Below are 17,793 nucleotides of genomic sequence, written 5' to 3' on the forward strand. Positions count from 1 at the left end.
AACTAAAGCTTCTGTTTGCACTACCATGGATTCCAATGTTAACGCTTCTGTTTGCCTTGGTTTCCGTTCCATAAAGTTTCAGTTTTTTTAGTAGAAACAATAGTGCAGTCGACTACGCTATTGTTTCCGCAATTTTTCCTTTAAACTTTATGGGTTCAAGGGCTAAATCCGATCCATTCACACTTGGTGTCAGCCGTTTTTTTGCAGTCGACATCTCGTTCTAAAGGCCAGGATCGGAGATAACTCAGATCCCCGTTTGTTTAACCAATGATATGCCGCGGTCAATACCGGCATCTAAGCCATTAGACGTGGGGGGTCTGTCATTCTATCACAAACCCACTATCGTGGGGTAGATAAGTATTGCAATGCATTACAAAACGATCCAATGATCACATGTTCACGTTTCCTAGTGTGATATATATGCATACACTGCTCACAAAAATTTAAGGGAAAACAAATCAAAAATTGGATCACAAATTGCATGAACAAAAGATTCAAGTTAAAAATCTTTATAGATGTAAGTTAAGTAATTAGTTAAAAACAAAATCAGCGGTCAATAGAAACCAAAATCATCAACAAATTGAAGGCTGGATTCCAAATCCACCCGAAAATCAAAGTAATAAAATTTAAATTACAGGCAGAACCAATTTGTGTGAATTTCATCACAACAACGCATAATGTGACCCAGTAGTGTATATGGCCCCACGTGCCTACATGCACTCCCGAGAAGGTCTGGGCATGCTCCTGATGAGGCGGCGAATGGTGTCCTTAAGGGAACTCCTCACAGACCTGGATCAGGGCATCAGTGAACTCCTGGACAGTCTGACACTACCTGGCATAATCAGAAATACCGATTCATAGTGACCTAGAGGTTTTCAATTACATTCTGGTCTGGAAAACCTGAGGGCTTGTCAATGGCATCAATACCCTCACCATCCATGGACTGCCTACACACTCGGGCCACATGAGGCCAGGCATTGTTCTACACCAGGAGTAACCCAGGGTCCATTGCGCCAGCGTAAGGTCTGACAATGGCTCTGAAGATTTCATTCTGGTACCGAACAGTAGTCAGGGTATCATTGGCTATCACGTGGAGGTCTGCAGGGGAAATGTCTGGCTAGCTGCAGTTTTAGCCGTTATTGCCGGGGCTTTCTAAAGCCAGACCCCGCAGCAATAAGCTGGATCACTGGGTCGGATTCATTTTCAAAAGTTGACGTCGTCATGAAACAACCCCTTTAATAAGCGCAAACCCCCCCCCCCCCCCCCCCCATTATCGGGCCGTCCACTAGCCCTGGCCTGTGACAATAAATTCACAGTGCGACAAATTCTCAAAATGTGTTACAGCTGAGCTCATGAGAAAAGAATTCAGCTATTTAACATACTTCTACTAAATCTCAAATTTCTTAAAGAAAAATAAGTAAATTGCATAATGGAAAACTTTGAGGATCTGGCTGAAGAAAGTATCCAGTGTCTGAAAACGTTCAAACACAAGTGTGTGCTTAATCTGCAACCTGACACACAAAACCCTCTACAAAGGGCAAACATAAAATATACACCGGCCCACTCAGCAAAGTGCTCATGTGATGTAAAGGTGAAAGGTAACGTCCAAGACGGAGTCCAGCTCCCTGACAAATAACTTACATTCACCATGAATCCCATCCGTTCTGTATAGTTTATATTTCAAGGCATATAAATGCAATATTACTGTGCCAGAATACATCTACACCGTATATACACCCTGTGATGTCATTCTATGTAGACTGCAGAAAGAAGGACCATTGCAGTGCACACTGGGGCACATTTAGATTGTTAGCTCTTACGGGCAGGGACCTCTTTCCTTTTGTCTCATTGTTTGTTCAATTTGTCATTTTTTTCCTGTTTGTTACTTCTCCAATTGTAAAGCGCTGCAGAATTTGTTGGCACTATATAAATAAAGATTATTATGATTAATTGTGCCATAAGAATAACATTTTATAAAGGGAATGAACATATAATTTGTCTAATGGCACCAAATTATGAAAATGACACACAGACACATTACACATACTAAGGCTCAACATATACTGTGCAATATCCATAGACTTCTATGCGGCACCGATGTATGCCAAAAGGGTTTATTTTTGGCATACATCTGGCAGGTTTAGGTCTGGATACCTTTTTTTGACTGTATTAGGCTTCGTTCACATCTACGTCGGGGCTCCCTCTGAGCTTTCCGTCAGGTGAACCCATGAACGGACACCAAACTGAAACAAACGGAAACCATAGGTTTCCGTTTGCACCACCATTGATTTCAATGGGGACAGATCTCTTGCAAATGGTTTCCGTTTGTCACCATTGTGCAAGGGTTCTGTGGTTTTGGCGGAATCAATACCGCAGTCGGAAACCATTTGCAACGGATCCGTCACCATTGAAATCAATGGTGATGCAAACGGAAAGCTCCGACGCAACCAATGAACGGCTTCCCGACGCAGATGTGAATGAAGCCTTAAAAATGTGGGCTTCAGAACTTTTTAAAACAACAGGACACCATGACCATACATTTGGATCAGCCTCAAAAAACAAATAAACGTTGTTCAATTCCACGTGCCAACTTTATGGCATGTGTATACCTTTTTGGACAAAAAAACATGAACAGTTGGCATACATCCCTTTTTGGCAGTATATAGTTTATTTTTATTTATTTTTTTAAAGTATATGGCCGAAAAAAACAAAAACAAATAGACACAAACGTGGCATGAACCATCTGCGTTCAAAGCACCGGAAAGGAGCCTCAATTACAGATTCCGGCTGCTACAGAACACTTTAAAGTCAATGGGGTCCGTTAGTCACCATTGGTGTCCATTAAAATGTGAGGTGTCCGGCGTTGCTATTATTTTTGTGTTTCTGTTCCTAATAGAGTACACAGCCTTTTATGTTTTCCTCCACTTCTCTGCTCAGATAGCGATTGTGAACATCACCAGATACAATCTACCGTAGATCACTAGTTTGCACCCTATCTTTCTACGTGAGCATACGGTTTGCCATACCATGACCGCACTTTGGATTATTTTTATCTTACTGTAATAGGGTAAACACTTATGTTGGCAGAGCCGTTTTAGCTTCAAGGTAATTATGTCTATTGTTTAATATAAAAGGCACTGGGAATAATTAATAGATTTTTAGATATTAATCTCGGGACACAATGGCAAGTCACATTACGAAACATGCTTTGGTTTTCTGGCTTCCTTTGAAGTCGGCCCATGTGTAAAGCGTGTGTGTATATGTGTATGAACCAAAGGCTGAATTCACACACCGTAGTGACTCGCGCTTTCACTGCCGTTTTTAAGCACTTTTTATTTTTTGCTCAAAAATGATGCAGCCGGATGTTACTTTAACGTCTATAGTAGAATATTGGAAATCCTACATTCACAGCTTTTAGGTTTGTGGCATTTTTGTAGTCTTTTTGGGGTAAGTACACTTTGGAAAGTGTTTTTTTTTCATAGGCTCTATGGATCTCTACAGGATTTTAAAAAATGCAGAAAAAACGCACGTACAAAAAGACAATAGATAAAAAGCGCCACTTAAAACGCATGTAAAAACATCCGGAACTGCAGCAAAATCCCCAACTGAGGATTTCAATTATTTAAATCAGCACGGTGATCCACAGCAGAAAGCACTGTTTAAACAGGGCAGCGATCAGGCGAGCAAATGCTTGATCATCAGCTGAACACCTCTTTTATGCTTGTTACCAGCCAAGGTAAGTGAGATGCAAAAAAAAAAAAAAAACACAGCCATTACTCACCTCACAGATCCCCCGTCGTTCCAGCGCCGCCCCTCTGTTCCTCCCTATCGCCGTTTATTGACATAGCTGCAGTGATGACGTGCCAGTATACCCATGGGATTGATGCATCCAAGTACTGGCCTCAGCGATCCTGTGCCATATATGCACTGAGACCAGTGATTGGCTGCAGCAATCATGTGGGTATACAAGCACATCATCGCTGCAACTATGCCAATACACAGCAGCGGGGAGGAACAGAAGCGGCGCCGCTGGAACTACAGGGATCCATGAGGGAAGCAATGACTCTTTTTTGCATCCCTCCTACTATGGCCAATTTTTGAAATAACTCGGAAAACCCCTTTAAGTAAAAATATAACTGACCTAGACATCACAAGTTGGCTAGATGAAGGTATATCGTCCATAGACGATTTGTATATAAATAACACTATGTTGCTTCTCTGAACTCTAAAATAAATACAATTTAAAAAACACAGGTTTTACAAATCCCTACAGATTAGGACTTTTCTAACTATGTCCACTAATCTCTCTACCTACACATGTTGCTACATTCCTGCTACATTCCTAAATACCCAAGTAAAGACCCAAAAAAGTATAAGTATCGTCTACCAAATAGGATCCCAACCATCAGACTTTGAACTTCAATCCCACATATCTAAATGGCACAAAAGATCTAAACAAACAATTCTTGCAAACACAATGGATGAAAGCTTTCTCTAAATCTCTAAAATCCACTTCATATACTAACCATCATAAACTATACCAGTGAGGAATGTCGTTTGGTCTGGCCCGACCTCACTCATACTGCACTGCCGCCAGGTCATTCGCTACTTGGCTCCGTCTGGTCTGAGTGAGGCCGGCCCGAGGGTGGACCAGTCCGGTCACCTAACCTGAGTGACATAAGGCCAGGTGACTGGACTTGTCCATTCTCGTCACAGCACGCACCGACCTCACTGACCGCCAGTACAGCCGTGTCATTTTCTACTCGGCTCTGTCCGCCCTACTCACATTTAGGATAAGGTCGGACAGAGCCAAGTATGGCAGCGGTCTGAGTGAGGCCACTGCGTGCCGGCCCGGGAGTCTACCAGTCCAGTCACCTGACCAGAGGTCAAGAGATTCGACTGGTCCACTCCCGGGTCGGAGCGCACTGACCTCCTCACTCAGTAGTGATTGAGAGCACTTGGATCCATCTGTCCTCCTCCTGCTCCTGACCTAAAATTTAGAAACTTAGCGGAGGCCTAAATGTAGAAATTTAGCTGTAGTGTAGACATAGGACCTGTCCTAAACGCATGAATTAAAGGAGTTTTCCCCATCAAGGACATTTATGATATATCCACAGGATATGTCATAAATGTCAGTTAGGTACGGGTCCCAGATCTATCTCCAGAATGGGGTCCCCTAAACCCCGTTCTACCTCTTTGTGTTGTGGCTGAAGCTAGTGATTTCCGACCATGAAGAAGAAAACAGCGTAGCTCGCTGAGCTACGCTGTTTCCGTAAGTCCCATAGAACCACATGGTAGTTACGGAAACAGCGTAACTCACATGCTTCCCTGCTTCCGTAACTACCATTCACTACTATCACTGACCGACGCAGTAGCAACATCAATACCGGATAACATCACACGCCTCACCAAAGAGAAGCAGTTCCAGCCATCACATTAGAGGTCAGTTAATTAAATGTTTGACCCAATATAGAAGGCTCATTTTTAAGTCGATCATTTTGTATGGCCCGCGAATGATGTTATAAATATCCAAATGGAACTTGGCAGAAACTATACTATAAAACATTATACAGATGGTATTATACTCCCTATAAGTTTTCAAAAATATATGCAAATATTCCTTCCCAATGCTGCAACAAAGCGGGAACCATATATTTTGGGTATGCCCTTTGTTACATACCTTTTGGCAATGCACCAAACTCCAAAACGCGTGCACTTGTAAAAATGTCTGAAATTCAGGAGCCGTTTTCTCCTGAAAACAGCTCCGTAATTTCAGACGTATTTGGCGTTGCCGTGTGAACATACCCTTATATGTCACGTCTCGTCAGCGCATTACGAATGTCAACCATAGATTACAGATAGAGATCACATAATATACCCCTGATTTCTGACATTATCAAAAAAGTGAATACAAACTACCATTGTGAGTACATATATGCCTGCAGCATATAGAAATATAACAAATGTCATGATAACTGGCCGTGTTGGGAAAAATCTGCTAATGCTTCGGTCACACCTGCGTCGATGCGTTCCGTTGTTCTGCTCTGTCAGAGGAGCAGAATAAGGAAATAACGGAAGTCACGGTTCCGTTGCACAATGGACACCACCGACGGCCGGTGAACCCCATTGACTTTCCATCAGCGTGTCTGTGATTTTACACGAAACAAACAATTATTCTGCCACATTGGTGACCCTTAGTTTTAGCAATAGTTATAGTTAGGGTTACTGTTAAAGAGGCTCTGTCACCAGATTCTCAAATCCCTATCTCCTATTGCATGTGATCGGCGCTGCAATGTAGATAACAGTAAAATTATTTTATTTTTTTCTAAAACGTTCATTTTTGGAGTGCATGATGCTGATTGGTCACTGATTCGTCAGCATCATACACTTCTATTCACAACGCCCAGTTAGTGAAACAAGTAAACACGCCCAGTTAAAAACACAATACACGCCCAGTTGGACATACGGAAAAAACACGCCCAGTTGTCCATTTAAAACCTAATTTGCATATATATAAAATTGCTCATAACTTGGCCAAAAATGAACGTTTTTCAAAAATAACAAACAACGTTACTGTTATCTACATTGCAGCGCCGATCACATGCAATAGGAGATAGGGATTTGAGAATCTGGTGGCAGAGCCTCTTTAACAATCTTCTCAAAAGGTTAACTAAAAAATCTTATCTTAACTTTTTAACCCCTTTAGGACACAGCCTGTTTTGGCATTGCGGACACAGATGATTTTTTTCAAATCTGACATTTGTCACTTTATGTGGTAATAACTTCGGAATGCTTTTGCCTATCCAAGCGATTCTGAGACTATTTTCTCGTGACATATTGTACTTTATGTTAGTGACAAAATTTGGTCGATAAATTCAATATTTATTTGTGAAAATTAGCATTTTTCTAAATTGAAATGTATTTGCTTGTGAAACAGATAGTAATACCACACAAAATAGTTACTAGTTAACATCCCCCATATGTCTAAATCGTTTTTTTTTCACGTCCTTTTATTTTTCTAGGACGTAACCAGGCTTAGAACTTTAGCAGCAATTTCTCATATTTTCAAGGAAATTTCAAATAGGCCATTTTTTCAGGGACCACTTCAGTTCTGAAGTGGCTTCGAGGGCCTTCTATATTAGAAAGTCCCCATAAATCACCCCTTTTTGAAAACTGCACCCCTCAAGGTATTCAAAACAGCATTCAGAAAGTATTTTAACCCTTTAGGCGTTTCACAGGAATTAAGGCAAAGTAGAGGTGAAATTTACAAATTTCATTTTTTTTGTCGAAATTCATTTGTAATAAAAAATATCTGTAACACAGAAGGTTTTACCAGAGAAATGCAACTCAATATTTATTGCCCAGATTATGCAGCTTTCACAAATATCCGACATGTGGCCCTGGTGTCCTAATGGACTGAAATACAGGCCTCAGAAGCAATGGAGCACCTAGAGGATTTTGGGGCCTCCTTTTTTTAGGAATATATGTTAGGCACCATGTCAGGTTTGAAGAGGTCTTGTGGTACCTAAACAGTCGCAAACCCCTCAAGGCATTTTTCTAGGGGTATAGTTAGCATTTTGACCCCATAGTTTTTTTGCAGAATTTCGTGGAATTAGTCTGTGAAGATGAAAAACACCTCTTTTTCTGTGGAAACATAGAATTTTTTCATTTTTACAAGGAATAAAAGGAGAAAAAGCACCCCAACATTTGTAAAGCAATTTCTCCCGATTACGGCAATACCCCATATGTGGTCATAAACTGATGTTTGGACCCACAGCAGGGCTCAGGAGGGAAGGAACGTCTTTTGGATTTTGGAGCGCAGATTTTGCTGGATTGGTTTTGAGTGCCATGTCAGGTTTGCAAGGCCCCGGAGGGACCAAAACAGTGGAAAAGTGACCCTATTTTGGAAACTACACCCCTCAAGGAATTTTTCTAGGGGTATAGTGAGCATTTTGACCCCACAGGATCCTTTTTAGAGCTAAGGCGACCAAAGAAACTGCGATTTTGGCGCTTTAAATTCTTTATTTCCTACAGCGTTCACCGTGCGCAATAAATTACATTTTACTTTATTCTGCCGGTTGGTACAATTACGGTGATACCATGTGTGTATACTTTTTTTTAAGTTTTGCAGCGTTTGCACAATAAAATTAAGTTTCTATAAAATCATTTATTTTCTAAGCCGTAACTTTTTTATTTTTTCGTCAAAAACGCTGTGGGACATCTTGTTTTTTGCGGGACGGGTTGTAGTTTTTATTGGTACTATTTTGGGGTAAATGCGACTTTTTGATCACTTTTTATTCTATATCTTGAGCGGGGTGGTGACCAAAAAATAGCGATGCTGACATAGTTTTCCGTTTATTTTGTTTGCGCCATTCACCGTGAAGAAAAAAAAAAATAACATTATAGTTTGGGTCGTTACGAACACGGTGATACCAAATATGTGTACTTTTTTTAACGTTTTCATTTTTCCCTATAATAAATGACTTCTTATATTAAAACAAAACCTTTTATATTTACACTTTTAGGCTATGTTCACACGGAGTATTTTGCAGGAGGAATATCTGCCTCAAAATTCCGTTTGGAACTTTGAGGCAGATTTTCCTCTCCCTGCACGCCGATTTTCGCGCAGTTTTTCGCCCGCGGCCATTAAGCGCCACGGGCATAAAACACTGTGAAATACGCTTTCTCTGCCTCCCATTGAAGTCAATGGGAGGTCAGAGGCGTAAACGCCCGAAGATAGGGCATGTCGCTTCTTTTTCCCGCGAGGCAGTTTTACTGCTCGCGGGAAAAAGCCGCCGATTCCAACTGTCACAGTCACTCTGACAGTAAGTCTACGTGGTCCTCTTAGGCTTCCATACATGGCAGACCCGGAGGCCGTTGCCTGGCCTCCGGATGCCATCACAAGCATCAGCAGCCCCCACAATTGCATGGGGGCTGCTGATGTGCTACAAACCCCCTAAATGTGGTGATCGCAATCGAGCACCACATTTATCAGGTTAATTGCCAAAATCAGCGGCGATGAGCCGCTGATCGGCAACACTGGAGTGTCAGCTGTCGGGAACAGCTGATCTCCAAGCTCCAGATGCACACCTTGTCGCCGACAGTGTGCATCGGGAACGACACAGTGACTTCCTGTCACTCTGGCAGGGAGCCTATCAGGACCAGCCAAAGGATGGGCTTGCCATGCTAACTATCAGCAAACCCCGCGATTTCGGACCAGGGTCTGCCGATATGCTAGAAACTCCTAAAATTCGGCGATTGTAACCGATCGCCGAATTTAAATGGTTAATTCGGTGAAATCAGCGGCAAAGGACCGCTGGCCGGCAAGAGTGGAGTGTCAGCTGTCGGCAGCCGACAGTGTGCACCGGAAAAAACTCAGTAACTGTATGTCCTCGTGCGGGAAGTAACCTCCCGCGACGACATACAGTTACTTACTCGTGCGGGTAGGGGTTAAAAGAAAATGCTTGGAAACGTTTACAAGTGAAAAAGATTGAATTTTTTTTATACATTTATCTTTTATGTATTTCTACCTATACATATCAGAAAAATGTGTACATAAAACTCCTGTTCATACGTAATCCCAATAACTTCTGCCTGCGAGTAGAACTGAAATGTTGGATTTATAGAAGTTTTCATGTACCTAATAAAACTATTCAAACAGAAAAATTGTGTGTGTGAAGAAGGAGGCCTAAGGGTTTATTGTCCTAAATTTATTATAAACCCAGCCCCTTCTCAGCCAAAAGAACGATGACCTCTTCACTGCCATGTGGGGGGTGGTTACAACCACATTTCTGCAGACCCCGCACCTGGGCATTATTGGAGTTTGCTTGTTTTTCAAACAGAGTAGATGAATAAGACGAATGCGGCAGTAATAATTGTTTTCTGGTTTAGTATTCGTACCCTCTATGAATTTCATAATTTACGTTGATCAGAATTATCTAATGTATGATATCAAAAGTTACGGGATATAAGTTCCCGCAGAATGATAGGTATAAATGTTCTAAATAAGAGAAATGGCGATCTTATTATTACAATTAGGATTCACGTCAGGGAGCTCTCCAGTACATTATCCCAGAGTTTCCCAGCAACAACACAAGAACAATGAAGCAAAGAGCTGGTAGTTTTCCACCGATTCTCTGTTACGGCAGCACTGACAGCAACATACGTGAAAAGAACCTTTTGAGAATTCAAGGCTGACAAACCAAAAACAAACCCTCACATACTTCAGCTTCGTGAACGGATAGTGGTGCTGCTTTATCGGCTACTCTTGTGATTGTAAAATAAACACATCTCCCTTATTTATACATGTAAACCACAAATTCTCAAACGTTTAGTAAGCAATATACGCATGACCCACTAGTTTGGGCGCAAGCATAAAATGCAAATGGTCAAGCTGGACAAAAATCCTAACAATGATTAAACTTCATAGTATCAAATTAATGTCAAAATGTTATAATGCTGTAAGAAAGTATTTACACCATTCCAGACATCCCCTAGTAATAGAAGGAATACTGTAAATACGTTACTCTCGTGCGGATCCGGAGCTGCATTCATAGGCCTGCTGGTTGTACTGGAAACCATCGGCAAGCTTATAGACGGACGCATACCTTAACGAATATGTGCACTTTTGAAAACCTTTCGTTTTTTTGTTATTACATTTTATTAAAAATTATTTTTACTTTTTGAGATACAGCTGTTTTGTGCCCCGTATACAGAGCAGCTGTATCTTGCGCCGAAACATGTATCCGTCGGGTCAGCAGGACTGACAGTTTCAGTGACAGCTGGTACTGCATGTCCCTGAAACGCAGGATCAAGCTGTTATTGATCACATCTAAGTTCATAACTTACATGTGATCGATAAGGGCTAGTGGCGTAAATACTGCAGAAAATCCGCAGCATAATACAGTAGCAGAGTGGATGAGATTTTAAGAAATCTCATCCACGTGCCGCGTACATGATATGCAGAGATTCTGCACACAAATGGACTGCGGTGCAGTTTTTTAAGCCGCAGCATGTCAATTGTGGTTGTGGAATAGCCGGTATTTCGTTGCGGGTTTTCCCTATTGAATTCAATGGGGATCTAAAACCTGAAAAACAGTCAAGTGTTGCAACTTTTGCGGCGGAATCGCAGCTATTATGCCGCAAAAATCACAACTTGGAAAAAAAGGCTGTAGCGGCTGTCACATGGGATGAAACGTCATCCGAGGAGGCCAGCCTGGATGACGTTAGAGGGCCAGCCTCCTGGGAGGACGCAAGAGGGCGTCCCAGGAGGCCGGCCTGCCAGCAGACTGGCTTATGCTGCAGTTTTACGCAGAGGACATTCCGGGCGAAAAACCGCACCACAATTTGGTGCGTTTTTTCTCCCGGAATGCCCAGCGGCCACCGGGGCGGATACGCTGTGTACCTTTACGCAGCGTATCTGCCCTGTGTGAACTTACCCTGACAGGTGGATGCTGCATGTTGACCCGATGTCACTAGTCCTGCCAGTGCCGCTGAACTGACGGATTCAGGTCTCAGCACAGGATACAGCTGCTCTGTATCCAGGATACAAAGCAGCTGTATCTCAAAAGGTAATTATTTTTAATAAAATATAATTACAAAGTTGCACCAATCACACTGATACACATTTTTATTTATTTTTTAAAAACTGACATTTCAGCTTCTATAATGCAGTGGGATGGTTTGTTTCCCCTACATCAGAATACTGCACAGTGCCTACTGAAAAGACTACACTTCCCAGAATGCAAATTACCATATTAAGTCGAGAGCAGAAAGCGATAAATCTAGGAAATTTTACCCTGCAATCTGGAGCCTGTGAATGCAGCTACCCTTATTTTACAGAGTACACACTTTAACCAAATCTTAATATAAAAAAAAAAAAAAGAAAGGAAACCAAGTAAATAAATGTAACAATTTTATTAACAATTATCGCATAAATAATATCAGTCAGGTCCAAGTGGCGTTAGAAAACCAAAGTATGAATATAAATAATTATAGATAACGACCAATGAGAAACAGTTAGACATCTAATAAATTATACACACACACACACACACACACACACACACACACACGTGTTAAAAGAACATGCTACCCACCCCCGTGAAAAAGGCATTTACAACCGTTATCACACAATAGCATCACTATAGCACATTGAATAGTTTACTAAAACCTAAACACAGGGCTAACAGACTTATGCTAAATTTACACGAACGTGTGCATTCCGTGTGTCATAAGTGTTTGGTGCGTGGCTGTGTGATTTTCACGCATATGCCATCCTTATGACACGCGGTTTTGAGGTTTAGAAAAAGAAATGAAGGAGTTGGTTTTATTTGTACCTTCATTTCTTGATCTACTGTTGCGCGAATCACGCGCAGCACATGGCAGTGCGTCCGTGTGCTGCACGTGATTTTCACTCACCCATTGACTTCAATGGGTGCGTGATGCGCAAAAAACGCTCAAGTATAGGACATCTCGTGAGTTTTACGCAGCGGACACACGCTGCGTGAAAATCATGGACTGTGTGAACGGCCCCATTGAGTTAAATAGGTCCGTGCGACGCGCGTGATTTTCACGCGCGTATTACGGACTTGAAACACGTTCGTGTAAATAAGGCCTTAGAGGTGTTTTCCCATCTTGGACATTTGTGGCATGTCCACAGGATATGCCATAAATGTCTAATAGATGCTGGTCTCAACTCTGTGACCAGCACCTACCTCTAGAAATGGCCACCCTCACCCCTGTCCCACCTTTGCTTCTCCCCATCCCTGACTGATGAGGTGGTCGGGGGTACGGAAACAGCCAAATGCTGAGCAACGCTGTTTACGGAACTCCCAGAAAAGTAGCAAAGCGAGCTACACTGTTTCTGGAGCTTTCGCGCTCCAGGAGGTGGGACCCGCATATATCGGACATTTATGTCATATCCACAAGATCGGAATACAGGGAGTTTCCAGGTGGATGACAGCGATTACCACAACGGGATATATACACACACCTTATTTCGCAAAATCAATTTAAAAGAACTGCAGCACTCGCATTGATTACACAAGCAGAGCAACTCATCTGCATGAATAGCTGTGCCTGGCACTGCAGCTCATCCTATTCATTTAAATTGCATCGGCTGCAGTACCAGATACATGTTACGCTGATCGGCCGATTTCCAAGATATCGAACCTCCACCAATCATATAGTACATTGATGACCTTCCTAAGGATAAGCCATCAATGTCATAGTCCAAGAGAACATCTTTAAAGGGGCATTGCCATCTTAGACTTTGTCGGGTGCACCTCTAGGACCCACACCTATCTTGAGATTAAGGGTCCACAGACCTGTCCCTTCCTGGTGAGGCACTAGGACCAACATCTATCAGACATTTATGGAATATCCTGGAGGGAATACAGCCAAACCAATCCAGTAGCCATCTCTATTTTTCATAAGCCAGACAACAAGAGCTTTTGAAGAGATCAGCAGAAAAGAACCTAAAAATGTTGTGGTTATAGTAGCAAGGTTTTTGGTTTCTGGTCTCCTGGAATTTATGTAACTGTGCCTGCATGTATATAAACGTTGTGGTCAGAATTGAATTTCGTGTTTGAAGCAGAACTCCGAACTTAGACTTGTCTGAAGAAGTATAAGGCAACTCTATTGACTTGTGTACTTGTTTACCATCACTTCCCCCATAGGTGTGAAACCACACGATGTGACTATATTGGGGACCTACTCTGAGTGTAGTCCATAAGGCCTACTTTTTTTCCTGAGGAATTTTTATGGTGGAGTTGGTGGGGGTGAACAGCAGTCCTCTCAGGTCTATACTGTATAAGCTAACTATGAGCTTAGGTTGTGTGACTCATGAAAGGTCAGACAAATCGATGTCCTACAGCCACATGACAACGCCACTATTATGATAGGCCTATGATAGCTATTGAAGACAAGTCCTCTGACACAGTTGACACCAATATTTCCTAATCTCCGCCATAGCACCTCCTAAAAAGAAAATGATAACAACAAGCTGTCTCTGTTCAGCGACACTCGGGAGCGGAAGGGTGTAGGACTGACAGGCCTTACTAACATATTATTATTATAAATGGGTAGTTTTATCCACCCCTCTAATTATTTCCTTTCATACATGTCACTTGTTAGACAACACTAGGCTTTTGAAGTAATATAAACCTGAGGATTGGCCCCTCTATTTGATGCTATTAGCCTGGGAAGATAGCGACAAAGATGGAAAACAGTGGAAAGTGATAATTACGTCTGTGAAGACCCGAGATCAGACGCTGGAAAACGTCATTAAATAATTTAGGTGATAAGATTTTAATGGTGCTTTGAGGACACTGTATGAGTAGCATGTATGTGTGGTAATATATGTATACGAATACCCTATATAACTCGAATACATGGGGCAGATTTGTATCAAACATGCAGCATATATACAAAAATGTAAAAGGAACGTCGGATAGGAAGCCACGTATAATGCCGACACGCTGTCACACATTTCCAAGTTTTCTTCTTCACAATGTTGTCAAAACTTGTCAGTATTCTGGTTAATGTATAAAGCGCTCACAACTACAGCATTGTTAAATATTCCCTTACAGAACAACAGTCAGCCAAGAATTTGCATACATAACCCCATTGTATACATCTGTCATACGCAAAGATAATTTTATACGACATTAACCAATGCAAACATAAAGGGTATACCGTAATAACGCTAATAATACATTGTACATAAACAAAATATATAGTCTACGGTCCATATAGAATCTATGTTTCATCATTTAATATGTTAGTGTAGTTCATACATATATACCTGGGCTCCCCGTTTCCAAGATCTTAGGAAGTCAGGAGCCTGTGATGTGCCCGACATGCCTCCTTTCTCTTTGCGCATATTCTGACAGTGCCAAGGCCGCCCCCTCTGCCATGTACAGTATATATTAAATACGCCCATGGATACAGAAATGTATATCACCTATTGCAGGGCATGGGACACTGTATGCCTGCCCAAGATCCACAGCGAAAGGGACGGGCAAATCCGAGGACCCCTTTAGTATACAAGTGGAGGCAACAGACATTTTTGGAAAAACTGAATTTTTATTTTGCCCAGAGAATCTCTTTAGGAGTGGTTGGCACACGAGTCAGGCTCTGTAAACATCTGTATCACGTATGATGGCAGCCTTGACGCATTGCTGGATCCGTTGTACGGCGGATACCACCAGCACCTGACCGACCCTATTGACTTATAATGGGGTCTATCATTTAGATGGTAAAAATGGCACCGCATGTAGCACAATCTTTCCCATCAAATCAGGTGGAATTTGCGATGGTGCCTTTAATGTGAACACGACAGGCGTTTATCAATGCTGTAACTGGTGGTACAAGTAGTATTTATTGCAGCAATAAAGTTCAAAACATTCGCTTTAGGTCTGTGATCCGTAAGACTCAAAATATCACACAACACTTACAGAATACAGCATGTACTATAAACAGCGACTATCGCAGGTCTATCTGACGGTCACGTGTCTTAGTGACGTAACCTTTTTGTATCACTTGGACAAAGACATCACATGCGTCTTGTATCATTGTAACTTTCTCAAACCCAATAAAACATAGCGAGGTGTCGTAGGTGCTACAACAATGGCGCAGTTTATTCTTACACAAGGCGCACATTTAATCACAATACTTTCCATACTTTTGACAAGTATAGATACATGTCCCCCTATCCGGCTTGTAAGGCTCTGTTCACACTGGTGTGTGTCATGGCTTCAATCTTATAAAATCTATGAAGAACATGACGGATCTATTATGATGGTCTATTGACTGATCCATTCGGTTCCGTATTTTTACTGTATAGAATTGCGCAGTAGACTACGGTATGTTGACTCTCAAACTTCTACGACACAGTAAAACTCGCCACAAAAGTTTCCTTACCTTAGTGATGATAAGAAGTTCTCCATGTTCTTTACCACCCTTCAAGGTAAATCCCCAAGGAGCTCCTCCAGTAAGAAATACATCCACAAACCGATGCCCTTCCACTAGTTTCCTCTCCATCATCATCATGCTCTGTCCTTGGTCCACCATGCCAGGGTGAGCTCTCATGTCATCAGGCAGGAAGTTCTCATGCCCACCTCTGGTCTCGAGGTTCTCCATGGTGCTGGGCAGCGATATTCTATGTGTAGGTAGCAGATACTAGAGACTTCTCAGCTACATATCAGATGCTGCCTACACTCCTGCTGAGGAAGCGACAACCTACAGCATCCAGCAGACAACTGAGAGTAATAGAATGCCTGGAGCGGGCCCTGCTAGTGCTCCCAGCACGATGGCCATTCCCCTCCCTCCTCAGGATCAAACATGGTGAGCAGGTAACACCACGATCAGGACCAACCCGAGCTCCGATCGCTGCTCGCTCACGTCCCAGAGCAAATCTCCAGATCCGGGATCACTTTCCAGACTGGTCCACCTGTTCCAATAAGCAGCCGGGATATTAGTGATCGGGACTCGTTCACCTTCTCCAGGTCCCCACAGATGACAATTTCCTCATTGTGTCCCCTCCCCGCAGCAGCAGTGCAGGATCTGATCTCCGGGAGAGGTGCAGCCAGGAACTCGAGAGGACGATCAGCGCCGGCTCTTTCCTGTTCCCTCTCGGCAGCCTGTTGCTCGCTGTTGTGTGGGATTGGACAGCACGTACATAATACACGGCCTGCAGGAGCTGCCTCCCTTCCCCCTCCCGACCAGCAATCACTCACTGATTATCCCATGGAGAGAATGGATGTGTCACTGCCGTGTGTACATATGGGGCCGGGGAGGGCTCTTCTACCCACATCAGCTCTTTACCTGGATTCCGGGCGTTTAATAGTTAAAAGTATTCAGGTTATGTCACTATTCGCAATGTTATTGCTAAAAGTTTTTGTTTAAAAAAAATGTGACCATGATGATCTGCCAGTGGATCCTATTTGTTCGATCCCTGCGCGCATAGCGGATTTGTTGCAGATTTTCCGTGCAGGTGGAAAATACTTAATGGAAAAATTGTTGAAGGCATGTGATTTTTTTTATCCACATGCTGCTGAAAAGTTTCCACACGGAAAGCAGAGCATGCTGGGAATTTTCAAAATCTGGATATTCTGCGGATTTCACCTTTTTTGGTACGGCCACACGTAGCGTAAACACTGCAGAATTTCCAATCATTTCACAGCGTTTTCGCACGTAAAATTTACATTCTTGAGATTTAGAATCTGTACCGCATGTGAATTTTCACGTCTTTTCTGCAAACTTTTTGTTCAAATCTCATCCACTTTGCTGCTACTGTAATGCGCTGCAGAATTTTCACACATGGAAACTCTGGGGGGAAATTCTGCAGCTTGTGGACGTACCTTTTCACTGTAGAAGGGGTAAAATCCGCACATAAAGCATGCAGATTTTTTTGGGTGGAAATGCTGTGGAAAATCCAGAACAAATCGCATGAAAATGGTGATGTTTTGTGGTTACCCGCAACGTGTGAACCCAGTCCATGACTATATTCGCACTTCATATGTTCTGGCTGATAAATACGATGCTGATTACACGAGAAAGCAGCCTCTGAATCCAGGCGTTGATTTTGGCAAGCGTTTTTAAAGTGTAGTTTGAGGCGTATTTTTGCAGTTTAAATGGGAAAAAACATCTTGTAAAACGCTGACCCGTCACTTCTTTTTTTCGAAGCGTGTATTTGAGAGGCGTTTTTAATTCAGCAGCATAAAAATATGCTTTGTATTAACTACACTGTATTTCTTATTGAAATCAATTCAAAGCTGTTTGCAGGCGTAT

The 17,793-nt window shown here is 42.3% G+C and overlaps 1 protein-coding gene across 2 annotated transcripts in view; it reads right to left on the reverse strand.

Moving 5' to 3' along the window:
* The window catches only part of SHROOM2 (shroom family member 2), a 180,927-nt gene extending 164,260 nt beyond the window's left edge, over positions 1 to 16,667 (reverse strand). For both annotated transcript variants that reach the window (XM_075853973.1, XM_075853972.1), the window contains exon 1: positions 15,925 to 16,667. In XM_075853973.1, the coding sequence (XP_075710088.1) occupies positions 15,925 to 16,143 (219 nt within the window). In that variant the 5' untranslated portion in view covers positions 16,144 to 16,667. The remainder of the gene's footprint in view (positions 1 to 15,924) is intronic.
* Positions 16,668 to 17,793: the final 1,126 nt, after the last annotated feature.

Source organism: Rhinoderma darwinii, chromosome 2 (genome assembly GCF_050947455.1).
Source record: "Rhinoderma darwinii isolate aRhiDar2 chromosome 2, aRhiDar2.hap1, whole genome shotgun sequence".
NCBI lineage: Eukaryota > Metazoa > Chordata > Amphibia > Anura > Rhinodermatidae > Rhinoderma > Rhinoderma darwinii.